This window comes from Platalea leucorodia (genome assembly GCF_965183815.1).
Source record: "Platalea leucorodia genome assembly, chromosome: W".
NCBI lineage: Eukaryota > Metazoa > Chordata > Aves > Pelecaniformes > Threskiornithidae > Platalea > Platalea leucorodia.
In genome coordinates this window covers 1,760,609-1,785,225 of record NC_138859.1, presented here as the reverse complement: position 1 = coordinate 1,785,225, position 24,617 = coordinate 1,760,609, and the positions used below count along the sequence as shown (strand labels likewise).

The 24,617-nt window shown below is 63.9% G+C and overlaps 1 protein-coding gene across 2 annotated transcripts; it reads left to right on the top strand.

Moving 5' to 3' along the window:
• Positions 1–769: 769 nt before the first annotated feature.
• On the top strand, positions 770–24,617 carry LOC309601845 (adhesion G protein-coupled receptor A2-like; the record flags this gene model as incomplete). 2 transcript variants are annotated; one of them, XM_082335029.1, is made up of 19 exons in its annotated part: positions 770–987; positions 9,437–9,508; positions 13,821–13,892; positions 13,997–14,068; positions 14,348–14,419; positions 14,530–14,693; positions 14,770–14,983; positions 15,483–15,647; positions 16,239–16,440; positions 16,530–16,679; positions 16,813–16,974; positions 17,149–17,358; positions 17,431–17,632; positions 17,882–18,090; positions 18,228–18,355; positions 20,361–20,484; positions 20,650–20,795; positions 20,983–21,072; positions 21,361–24,617. In XM_082335029.1, the coding sequence occupies 19 exons, from the start codon at positions 770–772 to the stop codon at positions 22,571–22,573; spliced, it is 3,885 nt and encodes a 1,294-aa protein (XP_082191155.1). In that variant the 3' UTR covers positions 22,574–24,617. The 2 variants fall into 2 exon arrangements, with proteins under 2 accessions (XP_082191155.1, XP_082191154.1); XM_082335028.1 differs by having other exon boundaries at positions 20,361–20,795.

The following is a 24,617-nucleotide window of genomic DNA, read 5'->3' as shown; positions in this document are numbered from 1 at the left end:
TGAGGCCCAGGGCTCCAGCTTGGGACCAGGCGGGGCTGGAGCTTCTCGCGCTCTGGGAGGATGCTCTGGAACACGGGGGCTCCAGCTCTTGGTCCTGTGGGACCCCATGGAGCTCCAGCTGCTGTCCACGGGTGCTCCAGCTCTGCACCGTGCAGGACTCCATCTCTCTCCCACACAGGCTGCGGCTTTCAGGACCACTCGGAGCTCCAGCCCCGGTCCACGGAGGGCTCTCTCTCTCTCCCACGCAGGCTCCGGCTTTCCAGGACCTCTCCGAGCTCCAGTCCCTGTCCACAGGAGCTCCAGCTCTGCATCGTGCAGGACTCCATCTCTCTCCCACGCAGGCTCCGGCTTTCCAAGACCACTCCGGGCTCCAGTCCCAGCCCACGGGGGGCTCTGTCTCTCTCCCACACAGGCTCTGGCTTTCCAGGACCTTTCCAAGCTCCAGCCCCGGTCCACGGGGGGTTCCATCTCTCTCCCACGCAGGCTCCAGCTTTCCAAGACCTCTCCGAGCTCCAGCCCCGGTCCACGGGGGGCTCCATCTCTCTCCCACGCAGGCTCCCGCCCGCGGAGGGGGGCGAGGGGAGCCGATGCCCTCGGCGGGGCCGGGGCCGGGGCGGGGCGGGGCGGGGCGGGCCGGGGGAGGCGCCAGGGCCGGCGGCGGAGCGCGGCGAGCGGGGGAGGCGGCGCCGCCGGAGCCGCCCCGGGGAGCGGGGCGGCGGCGGGGGGCGCGGAGCCGGAGCACCGGAGCCCGTCGCCCGGGGCCGGGGCCATGCGGCGGGCGGCGGCGCTGGTGCTGCTGGCGGCGGCGCTGAGCGGCGGCGGGACGGCGCGGAGCTGCCCCGCGCAGAGCCTGGGCTGCAAGTGCGCGGCCGAGCGGGCCAAGGCGCCCGGCGGCCCCGCCGCGCCCCGACGGCGGGTGGTCTGCAGCGGCGGGGGGCTCCCGGTGCCGCCCGAGCCGCGCCTGCTGCCCGACGGCACCGCCACGCTGTGAGTACCGCGCCCCCGGGCATCGCCTCCCGCCCCCGGGTATCGCCCTCCGCTCCCGGGCATCGCCCCCCGCTCCCGGGCATCGCCCCGGGCCGCTCCGGCCGGGCGTCTGCTGCGGCGCGGCGCCTGCGGAGCGCTGGGAGCCCGGGCGTGGGGAGCGCTGAGCCCGCTCGGCGGCCCCGGGGCGGGGGCCGGAGCGGCGGGGGGACCCCCGCATCGCCCCACGCCGGCGGGGACCGCGGCTCCTCGGCCGCAGCCACCCACGGGCGGGCAGGTGCTGGCGGGGACGAGGGAGACGGGGGGCAAAGTCCCGCGGTGTCGGGGAGCGCGGCGCCAGCGGTTGCTTTCTTCGCTTACTTAATTATTTTTTCACTTCGTAAGTGAATCTGCAGCAACAAAAGCATTGCTCGGTTCTGCCTAACTGTTTAAATTGCATTAACGCGGGGTGTTGCGGCTATAGAATAACGGAAAGGAGCCCGCTCTCCCCACGGCGCGGCGGCAGCACCAGTTTAAAGCATGGACGTGAGCTGGAAATCCAGGAAACGGCTCCTTCTTCACGCTTCCCTCCGCCGCGCTTGCTGCCCGAGTGCTGGGGGAGGATGTTTTTGTTTGAAAGCGACTGTTCGCACTGGAAATATTTGCTGAAAAGAGATCGGGAGCAGTAAGTGGGCTTTGGGTTTGCGCAAAGGGTCTAAAGCTGCCGCTTGCTGCCTAAAAGCTTCCTTGCGCCCTCGGTGCCGGGGAGGGTTGGGGTTTCGGCCGGCGCTGGCAGCCGGCGCGCCTGCTCGCTGCAGCAGCGGATTGCAGGGTTTATTTATAACTCCGGAGGAGACGTTTGAATTAAAATCTGGTTTGGAGGGCAGGGCCGGCAGCGCCGTTGCTGGAGGGAACGTGGCTTTCACCCGGAGCGTCGTCCCACAAGGGTGCCGGTGTTTGCCTGCCCACGGCCTCGGCTCTCCGTCGTCTTCTCCTCAGGCGGGTTTTGTTGGATGCTGCGGGGGATCGGGGATGCGCGGGGCTGGGCTGGGGGCTGCCGCGCTCCTGGTCCCCTCCGCTCTCACGTGCTTGAACCCGCTTTGCCGCGTGTCTGCTTGCGCGCTGGAGCTGCTGCTATTTCTAAAGCATCTCTCGGTCCCCGTGTGCCGTGCCGCTGGCTGCAAAGGGGCTTCGATTGGGGCTGGCGATGTCCGCTTTGTGAAAACGGAGTGGCTGCCGAGGGGACCCGGCTGGTGCCACCGTCCTGCCCGGCCGTCGCGCGCGTGGAGCACGTTGTGGTGCGCGCCTGTGCTGAGCGGGCGCCACGAGCAGGGGCTGAAGTGCAGCCGTCGTAATAAAAGTGTAAATCATCGTGGAGCAACAACACGCGGCTTGTCCTGAGCTTCCCCTTGGTGGGGGACGCTGGAGGCTGCAGGGCAGGTGGAGGCTGGGCTCTCCGGTCGCGCTCTTCTTCAGGCGGGCTTTGCTCTTCACTTCTTGCCTCCTCTGGCCCTTTCTCGTATGTCAGCCCCTTGCAAATACCCGCGGGGACGTTTGAGTCCCTTGCCAATTTGTCTTGGGAAAAGCATCCGATTAGTTGCCTCCTCTCGTGCTTTCTCCAGCATGAGCGAGTGTAACCGCAGTGTTGAGTCCCACTGCAGGCCCATGCCGGCGGAGTGGCCGAGGTGGGACAGAGGGGTTTGGAGCCGCCTGTGCCGGGGCCGGCTCCCTCGGCGGGGCCGGGATGACCGTGCAGAAGCATTAGGGCATTACACGATCCCACTAAAACGTGACATGAAACCTACAGGCGCAGGCAGAAACCTACAAATATGCGGTGACCCTGGGCTCTGCTCTTGCGCAGTAAACGTGATTTATTCTAAACCCTTTCCAGATGGAACAATCAAAACCAGAGGCTCCGGCTTCGGGAGTGTCTCCTGGAGCTGCTGGGGTGCGGGCAGGGAGCGGAGGAGGCAGCAGGGCCCGGGCAAGTGGCAAGGGCTGCACGTGCCGTGGGGGACACCCCGCTGGGGACAGCCAAATTCTGAGCCCTGTGGGTGAGCCGGGTCCAAGCAGGGCTCCTCCGCGTGCCCCTGGGATGCTCGGGTCCCGTCCGTGCCCCAGGGATGCTCAGCATCAGTGTGGCCCCAGTCGCAGGAAACGCATGGTGTGTTTTGTGCAGAATAACGCTTAAAAGCAGAGCCGTCTTCTAGGCTTCGGCCGGCCTGGCCTGGAAGGAGGCGTGCGTTAGCGCTAACGAGCAGCGTTGATGCTGCGCACGGGGGGAGGCTGCCGACGCGGGATTGCTGCTGTCCCGGCCGCAGCTCCGGCTGCCGGGCGATGGCTGGAGATGCGTGGGCGGCTGGAGGAGGTCGGGCGGCTGGAGGAGGTCTGCCGCTCTGCGGGTCCCTCACCCCGGCTCTCGTTTGGCTTTTTCCCATACTCTCAGTTTACTTCTTTATTTATCTTTAATTATTAGGCCTGCGCTGAGGAATCCAAGGCTGCCTCCGTGGCAGCTGCTGCTTATTTACCCCCCACGCCTAAGAAACGTTCGCTGGCATCGCAGCCTGCAGACGGGCAGAGCAGGGGACGAGGGATGCCCGTGGCCCCAGGGACCTGCCCTGCAGCCAGCCCTGGGCTCGGCTGTGGTGTCCCGGCATCCCGGGGGATGCGGTGGTTTCTCAGGGGGAGCCGTCTGCCGAGCAGAGCCATGGCTCCCTTTCTCTTCCCTCAGCTCCTCGCAGGGATCCCTGCTTTGGGAAGAGAGCAAACCGGAGCCGAGGCAGTGCCCGCAGATGTGGAGCTGCAAAAATTAACTCCATGTGGGGAAGGCGCGGTGGCGAGAGGCAGACCCGGCACGGACGGGGGTGCTGGGAACCGGTGGCCCTGCTCTGTCCTGGTGGCGGGTGCGACACCTGGAGCTGTGGCGCTGGAGCCCCTCGAGCTGGCGGCAGGACAGGGAGACGAGGCACTTCGGTTCTTGCCTAAATATCCACAGCTGTCCCGGCCGTGTCCCGCCAGTCTTCGGTCCTGCCTGAGAAACTCATGCCATGGGGAGACCTGGGGCTGCCGGGACCGGTGCAGGCAGAAGCGCTGCCTTCACGGTGGAGCAGGCACGGGGAGCCGGCATGGGGACACGTGCGGGGTCCGGCGAGCGGGGTGATGCTCACAGGGGTGCGATATCCCGGTGCAACCTCAGCAGACGTTACAAGGTATATGCTCTCTGACACCCGTCCTGTTTTATACCTAGAGGTTAATTCTTGCCCCCCAGCTCATCGTGGGGAGGAAGGAGGGATGCCAGCCCTAACAGATTGGCTTGTCACCCCTTTTTGACTCGTAGCCCTGCAGAGCTCACCCGGCTGCGGCTGTCCCAGCAGAGCTTGCACCGATGCAACCTGGGGCCCAGCGCTTCCCCCAGCCCCTCCATCGGGGTCCAGCCTCCTGGGACCGTGGTCTTCCCGTGGTTTGGGGCCGGGGGATTTGGCACCTCTCGGGGACATCCCTTCGGTGCGGCTGCGAGGTGCCGGGGCTCTGTGTATTAACAAGGCTTTAATTCCCTCCCCCTCCAGCTGACCCCTGTGCTAATCGCCTAATGGAAAAAGCACTGTATCCCTAACGAGACCCAGATAGCCGCGCTGGCCGTGGCCAGCCCTGCTGTCACACGGGCGGGAGCCGAAACCTCTTCCAGATGTGGAATCCCAGCACAGGCCTCATTTATGTGCACAGCTTGATTGCACTGAAATTACAGATTGTCTGCAGGGAATAGAGGGCTTTGACTTATGACCAATTTCCAGTTCTACTTGAACTCCCCTCTCCGAGGCCAGTTTATCCTGGGCCCTGCAGATGGTTTCTTTCTCAAACCTTTTTCAGCTTTTTATTTGTTATTTATTGGGCTGCAGCTCCGGCAGGTTTGGTTTTTCCGGGGTTGCGGTGCTGCCCGGTGCATCGGAGCATCCCAGCCCTGCCGCCCTGCGCCGGCTCTGGAGGTTTCGCCCTCTCTCCGGGGCTTATTTTTGCTGTGCTAACAAAAGCCGAGTGTTGGAACAATAATTTTCACCATCCAAAATAGCCTGGCATGACGTGAGGCTGGAGGCAACGCCCCGGGCACGTCGCGGGGAGGGCAAGAGCCCCCGAGAGCCCAAAGTGGGGAAGGGGTGGCCCCGGCCATGGCGGGGGGGGGGGTCTCCGACCCCCTTGGGCTGGGAGCTGTGGGGTTCCCCCTGAGATGCTGCTGCCTCCAGAGCCCTTCCCGGTGCCGGAGCCTTCGGCACCTCTCGCCAGTCCCGGGGCCCCTCTTTTCTCTTCCTAAAATCCCTCTGCAAACCAGCGAGCTCTGCTCGGGGCGCAGCCTGCGCCATATCTGCTGCGAGCATATGCTTTGAATTAATGCACTTGGAGAGCAAAGCGTAGCCGGCCTCCCCACCCCCACCGCAGCCCCCCCTTATTAACCTCTGTGCCGCTGCCTGTGCCTTTCCCCTGCCTGCCCGGGCCGGGGAGCCACCGTCTCCCCTCATCCTTTTTTGGTTGGGTCCAGAGGAAGTTTATTGTTTCAGCAGCCCAGTTTCTGGAGCCGTTATTTATCCAAGTGGATTCCAGCACGCTTGAAAAAACAATCTTGTTTTTTTCGCTTTTGGCTCCTCTTTTTGCGATGAAAAAAAGAAGAAGGGGATCTTTCTATCTCCCTGCCTGCAACCTCGCGGGGTCCGAGCCCTGAGAGCCTCGGTGCGGGTGGGTTGGAGTGAGGATGCTGAACCCCTTCCAAGGCTGAATCCCCCGGGGACAGGAGGATGCTCCTCGAGGGGCTCCCTCCCGCCGCCCCGTCCCCGCCTGCGGCCACGCATCCCCCCGTCGTTTCCGTTTGACTCGACACTCTGGTCCTTAATCCCCGCATTGTCCGCAGAGACTTTTCCAGCCATCTCTCAATTAGCCGATTATTGTCCCGGCAGCGGGGCTGTCCCCGGCGGGCGATGGGAGCCCACCCGCCCACGCACCGCAGTGCAGGAGGGTCTCGGGGCGGCTGGGTGGGCTGAAGGCGCCGTTTTGGGTGGGAAGATGCTGGAGCGGCGCGAGAGTGGTTGGGTGTTGAGGGCTGGGGGCGTGCAGGGAGTCCCCGGCCCTTTGCACCGCGCCAGGTTGAGGGGGTACCTCTTGCCGCGGTGTTTACCGGCGCTGCCGAGGTGAGGAGTCCCAGCCTGGGCCGGAGCCAAGGCACAGCCAAGTGACGGCTCCTGAGGAACACAGCTGTGCTTTCATGGCCTGCCAAGCTCTGCGGACGGCTGGGACGTGGGGGCACCACATCCCCTCTGCAACCCCCGGCCCCGCGCGGACCTCAGCGAGCATCTGGGGAACCACCGCAACCCCTGCCCGAGGCGCTCCCCAGCCCACCGGCGGCAACAGCCACCGTGGCCACGGTGAGCCGGGGAGATCTGGGGGGCGGCGGGGTTTGCTTCCAGCCTCCCATCCACTTCCCTCCCCAGCCGATCCCTCCTCCTGGCCGGGCATGAGAGCGGGGGCAGCTCTTGGGGTTTGAAATCCGTCTGAGGGGTTCGGATCCGGCCCCGGTCCCGCATGCTGAGAGCTGGGTCCCAGTTCGGGGTCCTGCTGCCCCAGTGCGGCTCAGGGGCTGCTCGCCCCTGACCCCCGTGTGTTGGGTCGGGGTGGCCTCGTGGGCACGCTTATTCCATCATATTTTGGTGTTTCTCGGTTAATCTCCTGTAAGTGGATAGTGCACAGGGCTCTGCTGCCTGCGGACGCGTGGGGCCGGAAAGTCCCGTGGAGCCTGATGGGAACTTCCTGGGAAAAAAAAAGGAAAACATTTTGGAACATAATATCCATAAAAGTAGCAAAAACAAAATAAAACCGTGTTTGAGGATGAGAGTTGTAACAGGGGAACGTGACCCTGCTGGCTTCTACAGGATAGGGAAAAGAAGAACCAGGAATGCTACTCGGAAAGTTTTATCAGGAAGAAAACTTTCAGTTGAATTGTTACCGTCAGTGCAATTTTTGTGTGCCAAACACTCATTTTGGTCGAGGACCTCTTTTCCTTAAGGAAGGGCGGACCAGGCACCGAGCAGCGGGGTGTTGCAGGGGTAGGCAGTGCCTGTGGCTCGCGGTGCCCCCGTGCCGTGCCGGGGTCCTGGCTGTTCCCGCGCTCCCCAACAGCCGCTCCCAACAGGCTGACGGCTCCAGGGGTGCCTTCGCCCTCGGCCGAAGCACGCCATGGGGAAGGCGTCCTGCGGCTGCTTTCCCGGCCGTCGGCGGGCGGGTTCCTGGCCCGGCCGCCTGGCTGCAGATCACAGGGGAGGCCGATCCCATCGGGACCGCGGGAGCGTTGCCTTTTAAGGCGGGGAGTTCTGTTTTTATGGCAGAGGCGCGGATGGTCCCAGGGGTTCGCGAACAAAGCCAGCATCCCTGGCACCGGGGCTCAGCCCTGGGGGCGGCCAGGGGCTGCATTCCCAGCTGGACGCAGCTCTCCGGTGCACTGGGCCCCCGGTGCAGGCAGCCAGCTGCCTGCTCTCTGCCCGCTGCGCTGGTGGCACATCTGTGGTTGTAACCCCCTGCAAAGCCCTGGGAGCCTCTGGCACAGCGGAGTCCAGCTTGCCCGGGGTGCCCAGTCCTCCCTGCCCAAAGGGGAGGATCCATCCTGGGTGGGTGATCCTCCATCCGTGGAGGATCCATCTCCATGCTGGGGACCCCCCTGCCGCCCCAGGCCGGGACGCAGGACCAAACACAGGAGGTGTGAGACTGGAGTCTCGTGCACTCATCTGTTTTCTGCATTTGCAGCTCACACATCCCCAAAGGGTTGTTTCAGCAGGGTCCAGTGTGCACCCCAGCTCAGCCCCTGAGATGGGGGGGTTCTGCTCACCCCTGAGGTCCCCCCGTGTGCGCGCAGCCTGCGGAGGCTTTGCAGGGTTGTGAAATCCATTGCTGCTGGAATTAAAACCTTCTGGAGCTGTTGGGGCCAGCACGGCTTTGAGCAACAGCTGACGCCGTGATGGGGAATCAAGGCATGCCATGGGGCTGCCGTGTCCTGGAGCCGGGGCTGCTCCGGGAGCGATGCTGCTCCGGGAGCATCCCTGCTGCCCTCCGCTCTGGGCAGGGTCCGGGGCTGAGCCGGCCGCTGTCTGGCACCAGTGCTCGCTGCTGCTGTGCTGGGGCGAGCGGAGCCCCATGAAAGCAGGGTCCCTGCAGGGAGGAAAGGGTGAGATGTGGCCCTGGCCGTCGTGGCTGTGGCCGCCAGCGTGTGGAAGCAATTTGCAGGCTGGCGGGGCTGCCGGCCGCTTCCGCTCCCCGCCGCTGGCCGGGTCGCGGGGCCCCGTGGACACGGAGGTGCCCGGTGGCGGCTCCTCATTAGCACAGGATGCGGCCCAGGGCGCGGGGCTGCGCCGCCTGCCCCCAACCCTTCCCTCCCCACCACGCTTCGAGGGTTTGGTAGCTGCCCCCACTGCAACGCAGCCCCCCGAGCCGGGTCCTGGTCCTGCCCGCTCCCCGGGCAGCCCCGGCATGGGAGTCCAGCCAGGGAGAGCTGAGCGTGGCTGCCGGCGGCTGCCGCAGGGTGGGCGTTCGGAGGGGATGGAGCTCTGCAGCACACAGCCGCCATTCAGCCTGGCTGCAGAGCCCGCCTGTGTGTAAACAGCCCCGGCTCCGGCCCTCAATGAGCCCTTTTTTCCCCACGCCTCTCCCTGGCCAGGGCTGCAGGGTGCCCTCCTGGCCCCAGCTGGCGGCCGTCCCCCTCTGTTTTTGGATCACGTTTGCCAGCAGGAGCATCACCGGTGCCCGCGCAGACACCCGGGAGCGCTGGGGAAGCACCTCTGGTCCCCAAGAGCTGGCTCCCATCCCCAGGCCAGGTCTGGCTCTGCTAATTGCCCCAATGCGCTTTAATGAGCTCCTGGTTGAATTGTTGGGTGCTTGTGCCCTCCCTCCCTCTCCTGTCACCCCGCAAGGGCCCCTTTGGCCGGCAAAGCTATTTACTTTGGGATAAAATCTCAGCACTGGGAGGTTCCTGGGATGGCCGTGATGCTGTGACCGGAGGGTGGTCAGGCTGGTAGGGGGCAAGAGCTGAGGGTGCCATGGGGTCCCCTCCTGGCTGCAGGTCCTTGGGGTGCCCTCTCGGTGCAGGTGCTGGGGTGGGGATCTCGTCACCCACACGTGCAGCTCCTTACACCCAGGCCCAGGTACAGGAGCGATGCCCCAAGAGCCGGCACAGCCCCGGGCACCTCCAGCCCGGTGCTGCCATGCATGTGGACCACAGCGTGGCATCCTGACATGGCCATTGCATCCCATGTCCCCACCCAAGTCATGCAAGCCTGTCCCTGAGGCTTCACCATCACCACCACCGCAGCGGCACAGCCAGGGCTGCTGCTTCTCCCAGTGGGTCTGGCCGTCCCCGTTCCCCCTGCAGCCCCGCAGGTCACCGATGGGGCTGCCCAACAGGTCGAATAACAGGGCTGCCCCTCTCCCTCTGCTCTTCCCACAGGCTGCTGAGTAACAACAAGATCACGGTGCTGGAGAACGGCTCCTTCTTCGGGCTGCGGGCTCTGGAGAAGCTGTGAGTGCCCGGCGGGCGGCTGGGGGGTCCGGGCAGGAGGGGTGGGCAGCAGGGCGCAGGCAGGGCTTCTGCAGGGTGTGAGCCGGCAGCACCGCACAGGTCCTGCTCCCAAAGTCGCTCCTGGGTGCTGCAATGGGGCCAGGGTGCGGGGTTTGCCACTGGCACCCGCGGGCGTCCCGGGGACCCCAGGAGCCGCACTGGGGCGGGAGGCACCGGGGGGGCCGTACTCTGTGGGGGCCGGTATGAAAAGCGACATTGTCCCCCTGAACAAAGTCAACTTTCTTATCTCTCCATGAAAGGCATCTCTATGGAGGGAGCTGTAATAAGGGGAGATTTATGGCCCCCATATGGGTTTGATCTGTAGGTATGCAGGAGCGGGGACCGGCGCACTGAGGGCGTTTTGTTCCCCACCGTGGCCCCGCGAGGGTCTCGCGCATTCCTGCGCCGGAGCGGACCTGGGCGGGCGCCCGCTGCGGGACGCTCACCCGGTGTGACAGTGGCCTGGCTGCCGGCATCCGCGGGCATCGCGCACCGCAGCCTGCCTCGGTCCCGGGCATCCTCTGCAGCAGGCGGTGCCGGGGCTGCGGTTGTGGGGTCCCCTTCTGCTGGGCACCGGTCCCTGCCTTGCAGCGCCTGGCCCGGCGCTTTCCTGCAGGGCATCACTCTGGGTGCAGATGGGCAGGGGGCGGGTGGCCGGGTCAGCAGGGAGGTGAGGGCAGTGGAAAGTGCAGGCAGGGGCAGGCAGCATGCCTGGGGCTGCGGGGACTCACCGGGCCAGGTGCTGACCGTGCCGTGCTGCAGCCACACTGGTGCGCTCGGCCGGCGGCGGGCCTGGGGAGGGTTACAGCCCTGCCGAGGGTTCGGCACAGCCCCGGCACGCTGGCCCTGCCAGCCGGGGGGCTCACAGGGGGAGAGGGGGCTCCCCAGGGGCAATGGGACCCACACCGCCTGCGTTTCATTAGCCCGAACAAGGAAGCGTTTATTAACAGAGATCTTGTTCAAGTTACAGGGTGTGCACCTGCCCCGGCCCGCAGCGGAGCCCAGCTGCTCCGGCGGGCGTGGGGGCTGCAGGGCCACGCCGCGTGCTCAGTGCCCACTCGTGGCATTGCTCTGGGACGTGCAGCCTCTGGTGGGTGCCAGCCCCTGGGCAGCACCCGGTGCACAGCGCTGTGCATGGGGTGCATGGTGTCAGGTGGGGTGCAGGCACCCCGTGGTGCACGGTGCCTGGTGCACGGCACTGCGGGTGGCGTGCACGGTGCTAGGATGGGGAGCGGGCATGACAGCACGCAGTGCCTGGTGCACAGCCTTGGGGCTGGTTTGGGATTTTAAAGCCATGGAAATCCCTGTGGGACTGTTCTAGAGGTGAGCAGGAAGCAGCCGCCTTGGGGAACCTGTGTCCCTGCAGACCCATGCGGCTGAGTCCTCCCCAGTGCGGTTCCAGGCATGGGGTCGTCAACTCCTGCCTCCTGGCACCGAGCTCTCATTAGCAGGAGGGATTAATGTGCGCGCAGCCGGGGCCGCCGCGGGCGCTGCGCTCACCAGTGAGGGCTGTGGTGGAGCTGGGGGGCCGGCATCCTGGGGGACCGTGGCTCTGCAGCCCCCGGGGTGCCCGGCGTCCCCCTAAAAGTCTCCGTGCTCTGGGAGAGCAGCCACCCCGTGTCACCTCCCGCTCACCTCTGCCGTGCCGAAACCCCGCGCGGGTCGGAGGGGGAGCGCCAGTACGGCCGGGGGGGCCGTGGGCAGCGCTCCCCCGTCCCTGGCCGGCCAGCATCGCACCATGCCATGCCTGATTGCTCTCGACAGGAACCATAATTGTTTTCATCGGGTCGGTCCGGGGCCACGGCGCAGACGTGCCCCATGGAGGCTCTGTGCTGGTGCAGCGGGGACTCGGTGGAGGCTCTGGGAGCTTTTGGGACCCTATGCCCACCCCAGCTGCCCACTGTGGGTGCTGCGGTGTCCCACCATGACAGAGGGGAGCCATTCCTGGGGTGTCAGCGGTGTGCGGGGTGCCCCCATGCACCACCACCCCTCCGGGCTTGCAGCTTGGCATCTCCAGTGATTTGTAGCGGCGTAATGAGATTAATGAGTCTGAGCGGGGCCGGTATGCAGCCGGGGCGGCCGCGCTCATTAGCGCAGCCCCGCCTGGGAACGTCCTGCCCTCCGCCGGGGCCAGTGCTTCCCCCCTTGGGGCTTCAGGCTGTGAGGGGGCTCGGTTGGGTGACAGCAGCGATGGGGATGGAGTCTGTCCATTTGTCTGTCTACACTGGGCTGCAGCGGGTGCTGCTGCACACAGGGAGCTGCTCGTGTGGCTGCGGGCTCAGCCCCAGGGTGCTGGGCTCCTTGTGGCTGCACCAGGCTGGATCAGGCCCTCTGTGCCAGGGTTTGCTGCGTGCATGGAGGCTCGCTGCCTCGGGGCAGGAGGCGGTTGCTTTGCAGGGTCCCCAGGAGTGCGTGGTGGCAGGGGGGTCCCGGCATACACGTGGCAATGGGGGTCCCCGTGCACACGTGGCACTGTGCCGCTGCCGGCTCTGGTGCCTGCAGCACGTCACCCCGCCGGGGCAGGGGGAGGAGAGGGCTCGGGATCGGCGGAAACGCGAAGGCAAACAACTGTGGTGTGGAGAGAAGAGCCTTATCGTAAATCAGCAGCAGCAGCCCCGGGCCCCCGGCCAGCGGGAGGAAGTGACTGAGTGAGGAAGGCTCCCCGCCAGCCTGGCCGTGAGCCCCCGGGACCCGGCACGGTCCCCAGTAGGTCCCATCCCTGGCCGGTGGTCCCTCAGCCCCCGGCTGCACACCGGCCAGGGCCAGGGGCGCTGAGTTTTGGCAGCGATCGTGTTTTGGCTGCTGCGTCCCTGCAGGCCGTGCTGGTGGTGTGTGCTGGGTGGGTGTCCGGGGCGCGGGGGTCCCTGGGGGCCTCTGGTGGCCCCCAGCGGGGAGCAGGGCTGGTGCGGATGGTTTCCCTGGCCACGTATGGACGGGTGTTTGCAGGACGGGTGTTTGCAGGTCGGGTGTTGGTGCGGCGGGTGTTGGCGGTGTTGGCGCTGCAGGTGAGTGGAGCTGTTCCTTCAGCACCGGCGCTCACCTGGCCCCTCTGCCTGCACACCTGCCTGCACACCTGCCTGCACACCCGGCCGGGCACCCGGCCATCGCAGCTGCCAGGACATGCTTTTGCCTGTCGGGGAAGGCCAGGGAAGGCAGGGGTGGGCAGAGCTGTTGTGTTGGCCAAGTGGGGCCGGGATGATGCCGGCCGGGAAGGCGTCACACCGCGTTTCCCTTCCCTGGGGTTTGCAGCGCAGGGGCGTGCACGCCCTGCACCAAGCCCTGCCCGTTTGGGGTCAGCTGGGGACCTGCAGAAGCCACTTGGGTGAGTTTTAGCCCGGAAGGAGAGCATATCCCTGTGTTTACGGTGTGCAGGCAGCATCGCCCGTGGTCCCTCTCCCTGCGTGGCCCCTCACATCTCGCCGGTGGGACCCCTGCGCCCCCCTGTGTCCCCAGGTCCGCTGGAAGGGTTTGCACAACTCCCCCGTCCTGGGCTCCAGCTTGTGGCCTTGAAACAGGGGCTGCGGTTCATGGGGTGTCCCCAGGGCCGCACGCGGAGCAGCGGGTGACCCAGCGATGAGCACCGTGGAGCCTGCTATAAATAAACACAGCATTGCCATATGGTTCCCATTTCCTCTCCCAGCCAGCGCCAGTGCTCAGCAGGAGCCTCCTTGCCAGTCCGTGGGGCTGGATGGAGCGGCCAAAGCCACCGGTGCTCCCCGGCTCCCCGCCGCGCCAGCGGCCGCCCCGCACCGGCGCATGCCTGGCGTACTTCTGATTAGATACGTGCCTCCAATCAGGCTAATAAACCAAACGAGCTTCCCCCGGGTTGCAAAGCCCTTCTGGGGCCGTGCTGGCAATTGCAGCCTACTCTTATCCCGCTTGCAGGAGATGATAACTTGTCGGTATACGGCTGCTCTGGAAACAACTGTGCAGGAGGGGATGGCGGCCACCGCCAGCATGCATGGGCATGCGATGCTCCGCTGTGCATGCTTGGAGCGTGCAGAGGGGCTGGCGTCCCCCCTGCGAGCGACGGGGAGCCTCGCGCCTTCTCTGCGCCCTTTGGAGAGATAACGAGAGGGAAATGGGATGGAAAGCTGCTAATGAGGCTCCCGCGCAGGGTTTTGCAGCACCTGGGGCTGCCGAGGAACCCGTGTGTGGGAGATGGGGGCTGGGGGTTCGGGGTGCGCTCATGCCCTCGGCCCCACTGCGTTGTGTCTCCTGTGGACGGGGCTCCCTGCTGCACACCCTGAGGGCTGTGTCTGTCTCCCCACAGGGACCTGAAGAACAACCTGATCAGCACGGTCCAGCCGGGCGCCTTCCTCGGCCTCCCCGAGCTGAAGCGCCTGTAAGTGCTGGTGCAGCCCCCCCAGGAGCACCCGGGGCCGGCCTGGGGGGAGCGGGGCCAGCGGGGCTTCCCCAGCCCTGACGGCCCCTCCGCTTGCCTTGCAGGGACCTCTCCAACAACCGCATCGGCTGCCTGAGCGCCAGTGTCTTCCAGGGGCTCCCCAACCTCCTCAGGCTGTAAGTAGCTCCCTGGGGACCCCCTGGCCAGCCCCATCCCCTGGGTCCCAAGAGGAGCCCCCACCCACTGCCCTGGGGCATCGCTGGCAGTTTTGCACCCCAGGGCTGGCCCCGTGCCACATCCCGAGGCCAGCTCCTACCCTTTACCTCCGGATGGTGCTGGGGCTCGCGGGGCTGCAGTTGCCACGTGCCCACCCTCCTCAGGTGCCTTTGGGAGGTGTTGCCGCTCCCAGCAGGTCCCCGGTCCCCTCCATGCCGCCTTTCTCTCCTGTCCCACAGGAACATGTCCGGGAACATTTTCTCCAGCCTCCCGCCTGGTGTCTTCGATGAGCTCCCCTCCCTGAAAGTCGTGTGAGTTTGTGCCCCGGGATTTTGGCACCCACAGGGTGTCCTGCTGGAGGGTCTCAGGGCTGGTGGCGTGCCCCGGTCCCCTCGGCACCCTGTGACACCGGCCCTTGTAGGGACTTTGCCACCGAGTACCTGACGTGCGACTGCAACCTGCGCTGGGTGCTGCCCTGGGCTCGCAACCGCTCGGCGCAGATCTCGGAGCGGACGGTGTGCGTCTACCCCCGGCACCTCCACGCCTTCCCCCTGCGCAGCGCGCGGGAGAGCCAGCTCCGCTGCGGTGAGCCGGGGCCGGGGCGGGGGCGGCGGCGGCGGGCGGGGGCGCGGGCTCACCCGGCCGGCTGTGTCCCCCGCAGCGGGCGCCCCGGAGCTGCACACCCACCACCTCATCCCGTCGCTGCGCCAGGTGGTTTTCCAGGGTGACCGACTGCCCTTCCAGTGCACCGCCACCTACCTGGACAACAGCACCCAGATCCGATGGTACCACAACCGTGAGCCGGTGGAGGAGGACGAGCGGACGGGCGTCATTGTGGAAGAAAGCCTCATCCACGACTGCACCTTCATCACCAGGTCAGGGAATGGGGATGGAGATGGGGTTGGAGATGAGATGGGGATAGTGATGGAGATGGGATGGGGACAGAGATGAAATGGGGACAGGGATGGAGATGAGATGGGGATGGGGATGGAGATGAGATGGGGACAGGGATGGGGATGGGATGGGGACAGGGATGGAGATGAGATGGGGACAGAGATGGGGATGGGATGAGGATAGGGATGGAGATGAGATGGGGATGGTGATGAGATGGGGATGGAGACGGGGTGGGGACAGAGATGGAGATGGGATGGGGATGAGGACAGGGATGGGGATGGGGATGGGGATGGGGACAGACACTCGTAGCCGCAGGGCTTGCTGGTTTGCAGGTACAAAGTGCCGTGGGGGGGCTGCCAAGCATGGGCACCTCCTGTGCTTCATGGTGTGTGTCCCCACGCCCCCAAGCTTCGGGGGACTGCTGCTGTGGGTTTGCTGTGGGGCAGACCCGCCATGCCAGCCCATCCCCTCTGCCCGCAGCGAGCTCATCCTCTCCAACATCCACGTCTCTGCCAACGGCGAGTGGGAGTGCGCCGTCTCCACCTCCCAGGGCAACGTCAGCAAGAAGGTGGAGATCGTGGTGCTGGAGACCTCTGCGTCCTACTGCCCTGCCGAGCGGGTCACCAACAACCGCGGGGACTTCAGGTAGGGACCGGCAGTGGCGTGGCCACGGGGTGGGTGCTGCGGCGGGACGAGGGATGCACGTGGTGCGCGCCACATACAGCAGGAGCGGTGCGTGCCGGGGCGGGGGGCTCGCCGCAGGTGACTGGGCGTCTGGTAGCGATTAGCGGCCGCGGGGAGCGTGAGCGCCTTTGAAGGGCTTCCCGTGCCGGCGGCGCAGCCCAGCTCCAGCGGCAGAGGTGTTGGAATTTCTCTGGCACGAGACGAAAGGCTCCGGGCACCCGCCGTAACCCCGGCGGGGCCATTACTGAATATAAATTACTGGTATAGTCAATGTGGCTTAAATTAGCAGTGCCCCCCCCACACCCACTGCTTCCCTCTGTGCTGTGCTGAGCTGAGCGGGATATGGGACTGGGGAGGGGGCAGCTTTCTGGGGAGCATCACCCTCAGCCCCCCCGGAGCCAAGGGGAGGCAGGGGCTTGTTGGGGGGATTTGGGGGCTGCGGTGCCCACAGGCCGTGGCGTGGTGCTGGGCAGGGTCCGCACGGGGGGAGTGCAGCAAGAGAGGGCCGTTGGTGGCGAGTGCCCCGCAATCACTGTGTGCCCGCGCCCGCAGGTGGCCCCGCACCCTGGCAGGCATCACCGCCTACCAGCCCTGCCTGCAGTACCCCTTCGCCGCGGGGCCGGCCGGCGGGGGCTCGGCGGCGGAGAAGCAGGCGTGGCGGCGCTGCGACCGCGCCGGGCGCTGGGAGGAGGGCGACTACTCCCACTGCCTCTACACCAACGACATCACCCGCGTCCTCTACACCTTCGTGCTGGTGAGCCGGGGGGCCGGGCGGGGCTCGGCCGTGCCGGGGGGGCTGGCGCAGCCGGTGACCGTCCCCCCCGCGGCCGTGCCGCTCTGCAGATGCCCATCAACGCCTCCAACGCCCTGACCCTGGCTCACCAGCTCCGCGTCTACACAGCCGAGGCGGCCAACTTCTCGGACATGGTTGATGTCCTCTACGTGGCCCAGATGATAGAGAAGTTTATCGGCTACGTGGACCAGATCAAGCAGGTAATGAGCACTTCTCCTGTCCCCTGCTTGTCCCAGCCCTGCCAGTTATTTTTGGGGTGGAAAAGCATGAATTGGGGTGTTTGCCGCTGGGGATGGCAGTAGCTCTTTGCGGAGCCGCTTGCTGTCCTCGCAGCTGACGGACGTGATCGTGGAGATGGCCAGCAACATCATGCTGGTGGACGACCACATCCTGTGGATGTCGCAGAAGGAGGAGAAGGCTTGCACCAGCATCGTCCGCTCCCTGGAGAAGATCGCCGCCCACACGCTCAGCAGCAACTCCCAGCACATGGCGGTGGTGAGTGGGGGGCAAGGAGGGGGCCTGGCTGGAGATGGGAGGCTGAGGAGAGAGAAAGAGGTGGCTGGGCTGCTGGTGCGGGGTCTCTGCCCGTGCTGGGGGGTCTCTGACCATGCTGGGGGGTCTCTGGCCATGCTGGGGCTGATGGCCGCTCTGCGGTGCTGTGCCTGGCAGAACTCACGCAACATCGCCTTCGAGGCGTACGTGGTGAAGCCTGAGAGCTACGTGGGGCTGAGCTGCGTGGCTTTCCAGCGGCAGGATGGGGGTCCGGCTGGACGTCCCCCTCCTGCCGAGCGGGGGGCCGAGCCCATGCCCGACCAGCAGCTGAGGCTGCGCTGCACCACGGGGCGTCCCAACGTCTCCCTGACCAGCTTCCACATCAAGGTACGGGTAAGCTGGGGGACAGGGGGGTGCCGGTGGGGTGGCCCCTGCTCACCAGCAACCGTGCGCCCGCAGAACAGCATCGCCCTGGCCTCCATCCAGCTGCCGCCCAGCCTCTTCGCCAGCCCTGTCCCAGCCACGCCGCTGGCCGACTGCAAGCTCCAGCTGCTGGTCTTCCGCAACGGCAAGCTCTTCTGCAGCACAGGCAACTCCTCCCGACTGGCCGACGACGGCAAGCGCCGCAGCGTGGCCACGCCGGTCATCTACGCCGGGACCTGTAAGGGCTGCCTGTTGGCGGGGTCTTGGGGTGCCCTATGTGGGGCTTTTGGGGGGATGGAGCTCCATGGGGCTCCTTGGGCTGTGCCCTAGTGCTCCTGCAGAGCAAAGCCATCCCTGGGGCTCCTCATGGGGAGGTGACAACGTGCCTGTGGGATGCAGTGGGGGGTCCCCCATGCCCAGCCTCCTTTGGGGGTGCAGGCAGAGGGGTGTCTCTTGCCCTGCTCACCGCCTTTCTCTGTTGCTGCAGATGGCTGCGGAGTGGGAAACCTGTCGGAGCCGGTGGCCGTGTCACTGCGGCACCCCGGGGAGGGTGCGGACCCGGTGGCCGCGTACTGGAACTTCGAGGTGCTGGGGGGCATGGGCGGCTGGAGCGCCGAGGGTTGCCAGCTGGCTGCCCGGGAGCCCAACGTCACCTCCCTCCACTGCCGGCACCTCAGCAACGTGGCTGTGCTCATGGTAGGTGGGGGTGAGCAATGGGGTTGGGAGGCTTGCTCGGGGGGTGCGGAGCCTGCGGGCTGCAGGGGGTGGTGGGGAGGGACAGGGGGATGGGGACGGGTGGCGTGGGGTCTGACGGGCTGTGCTGTGCTGTGCAGGAGCTGAGCGGTTTCCCCAGCGAGGCGCGAGGCGCCGTGGAGGTGCTGCACCCGGCCATGTACACCTGTACGGCCGTGCTGCTGCTCTGCCTCTTCACCACCATCATCACCTACATCGTCAACCATGGGTGAGTCAGCATCTTGGCGCCAGCCTTGGCCGTGGTGATGGTTGGAGGGGCTGTGCTTGGGTGGGTGTCTCTGCAGGCAGCTGGAGGAGCTCCCCAGGCACCCCGGGAGGAAAGTGTGTGGGGATGACCATCCAGGGGATGACCATCCACGGGATGGCCCTCCAGGAGATGGGCTTTCAGGAGATGGGCTTTCAAGAGATGGCCCTCCAGAAAAGTGCTGCCACAGGAGCCCGTCTTGTGGCAATGGCTGGATGTGTCCTGCCGTTATGGTGATGGGGGCCTTGGGCTGGTTGGCTATGTCTTGTCCTGCAACGTGAGGCATGGAGGAGGCGAGTGGGACTTTGAGGGTGGGTGTGAAGACCCCCTGAGACCTGGTTGGGGCAGAAATGGTGAGCTGCTGGGGCTCAGGGATGGGGTTCCCCCATACCGGGGGCCAACGAGCCCCCCAGGCGAGGGGATAGTGGGGCAGCGGGCAGTGGAGCGGTGGCTGGGCAGGAGCAGGAGGGCCTTCCCTCTGCAAAAGCAGTGCCCCACGAGCGGCCGGGATGGAGCAAACAGGGCACTTTTAGCAAAGGGCAGGAGCAGGGCCAGCCATGCTGCCAGAGCCTCATCCCAGGCTGGTGCTGGGCTTCCTGCGGGGCCAAGGGCTCTCCCCCGCTCCTCCATCAGCCCTGCAAGGCAGCAGCGAGCAACACTCAGCAGTGGGTCCTGCTCAGAGCCCCGGGTGCCGCAGGAGCCCCTCACTCCCCGCGGTTAACACCGAGCCCACCAGGATGCAGAGGGGCTCCGGGCAATACTCGCTGCACAAGCCAGAGTGGGACAGGCCACTTACCAACCAGCTGCCTCCTTTAAAGCAGAAAGAACACAGAAATAGTTATATCTAACACTTAACGAGTACTTAATGAGATGCACGTAAGGCCAAAGTAAGAGCCTCCTGCTGTAAGTGAAACAAACACTAATGAAGCCGAGCAATGCTCTCGATCCGCATCTATTGCTCTGTTGGAAGAACCCAACAAGAACGATTATATCTAGCACTTAACAAGCACTTAACAAGATACATATAAGGCCAAAACATTCCTCTTTCTATAAGTGAAAAAAACCACTAATAAAGTCAAGCAACATTGTTAGCTAAATCTATTATCTATTTCTCAGGAAGAACCAAATATTGTATCTAACAAGTACTTAATGAAATAAATACAAGGCCAAACCATTCCTCTTACTATAAGTGAAACAAACACTAACAAAGTCAAGCAGCATTATTAGCCCACATCTATTATCTATTTCTCAGATATAACCCAATAATAAGTATTATATTTAACCCTTAACAAGCACTTAATGAGATGCACATAAGGCCAAACCGTTCTCCTTACTATAACTGAAATAAACACTAACAAAGTCAAGCAACGCTATCAGTCTGCATCTAGCTATCACCTATTTGGAAGAACCCAACAGTAATTATTATATCAAATACTTAACAGTACTTAATGAGATACATATAAGGCCAAGCCATTCAATTTATTGTAAGTGAAACCAGTATTAACAAAGCCAAGCAATACTATCAGTCCACATCTAACTACTACCCGGTTGGAAGAACCCAATAATAATAATAATTATATCTCACACTGAACAAGGGCTTATTTAGATAAATATAAGGCCAAGCCGTTCCTGTTGCTGTAAGTGAAGCAAACGCCAGCAAAGCCGGCCAGCGCTATCAGCCCACATCTCGCGATGGAAACGTCCCCTTCTCCGCATCCCAGCACCGGTGGCTCCTTGCTGACAGCCCCGTGGTTGCCAGCAGCTGTGAGTTCTTTGCCCACAGGCATGCACGGCTTCTTCATTAGCCACGCTCCATTGCCTGGGCAGGGATGGGCTGTGCCGAGCATCCCTCCAGGGCAGCGGAGGCAGGATTTGTGCTGCAGGAAAGGGCTCTCTCACGCGCTGCAAATAACGCTCCTGCTCGGGGCCGGGCAGGAGCTCACGGGTGCCCGTTGTGCCTCTCTTCCAGCACCATTCTCATCCCGCGGAAGGGCTGGCACATGCTGCTTAACCTCTGCTTCCACATCGCCATGACGGCCGCCGTCTTCGCGGGAGGCATAACCCTCACCGGCTACCTGATCGTCTGCCAAGCGGTAGGTACCAGGGGAGAGGGGACGGCCACCACACGCTGCCGCTGCCCGCGGTTGCTCTGCAATTTGCAGAGGTTTCGCCCTGCCGAGACCCGCAGGACGGTGACCGGCGGGGACACAGCCATGTCTGCAGCACCCCCCTTCCCGGCCATCGCCTCTCTCCTGCAGGTCGGCATCATCTTGCACTATTCCTCCCTCTCCACCCTGCTGTGGATGGCGGTGAAAGCCAGAGTGCTCTACAAGGAGGTAACCTGGAAGGCCCCGCGGCAGCCGGACGGGGACACGTCCCAGCCGGCCCCCAGACCCATGCTACGGTACGAACACCCCTTCCCCTCGCCCCGGCCCCGCGGGGGAGCAGAGAGCCACGGGAGCGTCCCCTGCCTCACATCCAGAGGCTGGGGCAGGACTTGCTCTGCCGTACAAGCCCGTCCTGCCCGCAGCCGTGCCGTGCTCTCCCGAGGGCTCGCTCCGGGTGTGCGGTGACACCGTTCCCCTGTGCAGGTTCTACCTGATCGCCGGCGGGATCCCCCTCATCATCTGCGGGATCACGGCAGCTGTCAACATCCACAACTACCATGACAACAACCCCTAGTAAGTGTCCCTGCTCAGCCATGCCTTCCTCCCCAAACGGGAGGCCTCCCTCCGCTGGGGCAGGGGAACCAGCAGCACTGGGAATCTCGGCAAGCTTGGAAAAAGCCGGTGAGATTTTTCCCAAGAGCTATCTATATATTGGGAAAAACCCAGCCAGGCAGCCAGCAGGCCTCTGCAGAGCCCGTGCCATCGGGGCAGGGGTGCTGAGCATCACAGTACCACACCACCTGGCTGCTGGCCGTGCAGGCACCCAGGTCTGCTCATCAAAGCCCCTTTCCTCCCGTACAGCTGCTGGCTGGTGTGGCGGCCCAGCCTGGGGGCTTTCTACGTCCCCGTGGCTTTCATCTTGCTCGTCACCTGGATTTACTTTCTCTGCACCGGGCTCAGCCTCCAGTGCCAACCGTCACGCCGGAAAGACATCCCCGAGCCACTGGAGCCACCGCCGCGGCTGGGGGGTGCCAGCGACCTCCTGACAGACTCCGGGTCCATCTCGGTCACGCTGAACTCGGGGCCACCCTGCCCGGAGGCGGACGGTGTCTACTCTCTGCAGGTGCAATTCTGGGCACTGGTGACCACCCACGCCTTGTACGTCGCCCTGTGGACGTTCGGCGCCATGGCTGTGTCCCAGCGCTGGTACTTGAATATTGTCTTCAGCTGCCTCTACGGCATCACCGCCGTGGCGCTGGGACTCTTCATCTTCATCCACCATTGCGTCCGGCGCCGGGATGTCCTCAACTCCTGGTTCTCCTGCTGCCCCTCCTACAGGAACGCCCTGCCCATGCAGGCATACGTCCACCCCGGGCTGGCACCAGAGGATGGCTCGCAGGTCTTCATCGGCTGCGACCCGGAGGCAGCTCGCTCCGGCGCCTCCTCCTCCTCCTCACCCAGCAGCACCGGCTCGGCTGGGGGCCGCTGCAAGCTCACCAACCTGCAGGTAGCCCAGAGCCAGGCAGACGCCCGCCCGGCCGCTTGCCTGGAGCCAGACCCTGCCGACGGCAAGACCACCGGCACCAGCAGGCACGCCAGCAACCTCCACGGCCGCAGGAACCACCGGGGCAGAACTAAGCAGTGCCGGGACGGGAAGCACCACCGCTTGAAAATGCTGCGGGGCCCCTCCTCGGAGCATCCCTCCAGCGAGAGCGGGAGCCTCCACAACAGCCACTCCGAGAGCTACCACAGCGGCAGGAACAGCCCCATCAGCAGCGGCTGTGCGGGGCCACGGGCCCCCCAGGACGGGGAGACGGTGCCCAGCCACTCGGAAGGCAGCGATGGCAGCCGGCGGGCGCCCAACTTCGCCGAGGCTCGCCGGAGGAGCGCCAGCAGAGACAACCTGCGGCAAGCCAACGCCGCCGAGAAGGAGGCGAAGCGCCGGTCCTACCCGCTCAACGTGGCCAGCCACAACGGTGGCCTCAAGGGCAGCAAGTACGACATCAACCTAGCCAGCGCCGACAGCGTGGCTGGGATGAAGACCGGCCTCTGGAAGAGCGAAACCACCGTATAAAGGTGGGGAAGGACCAGACGGCCGCAGCGCCGCAGCATTTTCCTCCAGGAGCCACAGTCGGAGCCGCTCGGGGCATCTGCGAGGAGGCGACGCTGCGGGAATCGCCACGTGCACTAGTGGGGACGGGCGGCACGGCCAGGGGCTCCAGCTCACCAGTGAGCTTGGCAATGCCAAGCCTGACCCGTCCCCCCGAGGAGGCTCAAAGCTTCCCGTTGCGGCGCTGGGGTCTCGAGGTGAAAGGCACTCCGTGCTCTTCAGCAGCCTGAATTGCAGCCGTACTTTAATCACTCCTGCATGTCACTTAAGACTGATCCTAAATGCTATTTTATAATATACAGAGGAAACAAATGTCTATTTTTCAAAGCTATATTATTGAATGTATATATGTATAGACAGATCAGTAAGTGATGCGAGTGCCTCGTTACCGACCAGTGTTCTCCGGGAGCGGGCATGCCCCCGGACGCTTTGGCAATAGCCCGCTCGTGCCGCGACTGCAATATTCCCGCCGAGGGGAACTACACCGGGCGCCTGTGCGATCCCAGCCTGAGCAAGCTGCTTTTGAGAGAGTCAGAGAGCAGCTTCTCCGTCTGAAATGTTTTTTTACATGCAAAAGTTTTTATCCGCGTGTGTTAGACGCCAGTGTTTAGCCCTGTGGGTTACGCGGCTGCCAAAGGAAAAGCCATATCGCAAAGCAAGCACAAGGTAAGAGCAGCCTCAGCTCAAGGCGAGGCGATTGTCTGCACTGTTTTAATGCCAGACACTAAAATCACGGCCAGAAAAGGCTCCCGAGCCCTCGGAGGTGTAAGCTATGCAATGGGGTGGCCTGGCGGAGCCACGCCGCTGCCAGGGCCGAGACTGACCCTCTCTGGCAAAGCACCAAAGAGCCGAGCTGTGGGCAGAGACCCAAAGCAGGTCCTCGTCCGTAACCCAGGGGTGCACGCTCAGAAAATACTTGGGTTTGCTCTTAGGGAGGCAGAGAAACCCCCCGGCTACCGGCCTTGCACTCGTGTAAGACGAGAGGGAAGCGCCAGGGAGCAGGGGCCATTCCTGGGAAAGTGGGAGAATGATGCCAATTAATTAGGGACCTTCCTTGGACAGTTCACATGATGCATTCAAAGGGCTGGAACTTGGATAAGCACTTATTTTTTTTCCCCATTTAAAAACAAGTCCCCCCTTTTTTCAAGCCTGCAGATAAAAAAGCCACCCTGCAGGCAGCAGCAGGCTCTGGGAGCCTTCCCCTGCCAGGTCCTGAAGGTTTCCTGAAACGAGAGGAGGTTGCGTACCCCGCAGCCGGGCAAGGAGCACCCCGTCCCTGTGCTGGTACCGTACCGTGCTGCCTGCTCCTGCCCACGCTGGACCGGGGCTGTGTTTCACCCCTCGTCCGGCGTTGAGCCCGGCTGACGCCGATCACAGCCGTAAGAGCGATGCAGAGGAGGTGGGATGGGAGCCTGGTGCCTTCTCCACCCTTTCCATCCTCCCCCCGCCTCATTTTTCTCCTCCGTACAAATGGGTTTCATTATTTAGCTACCTCCCAAGGGGTCCGAGGGCCGGGCAGGGAGAGCCACGAGGCAGCGGAGGAAAAAGCACTTAGTGGGGGATTTGTCTCACCTTCAGAAACCCTGGGGGAACCCTCACCCCTGGGCTTAACGCGGCTCTGCCGCTCCCCGCCTGCCTCGACTTCTCTGCCCAGCCGGCGGCTTAAACCACGTTCCATTAGGCCTGGTATTTAATACAATTGAAATCCTTATTGTCGATACCGCAGCCTGCACGGTCTTGCTGACGCTGAGTTGTTATATATGCTTGCTGCACTGTGACAGTATTATATAAAAAGCTTTGTATTATTAATTACACTTTTTTTTTTGTCTGTTTACATTACAAGCAAATGACATATCAACAGAGAGCTTCTTGCAATATACGTGGGGGAGGGAGGGGAAAGTATGCCAAAGAAATGTCTTTAAAGGGCTCTTTTTGCATTTTTATATAAATAGAATGTTTCTAGCAGATATGTTTTGTTTAATATATTAAAGATTTGCCAATCTGCCAA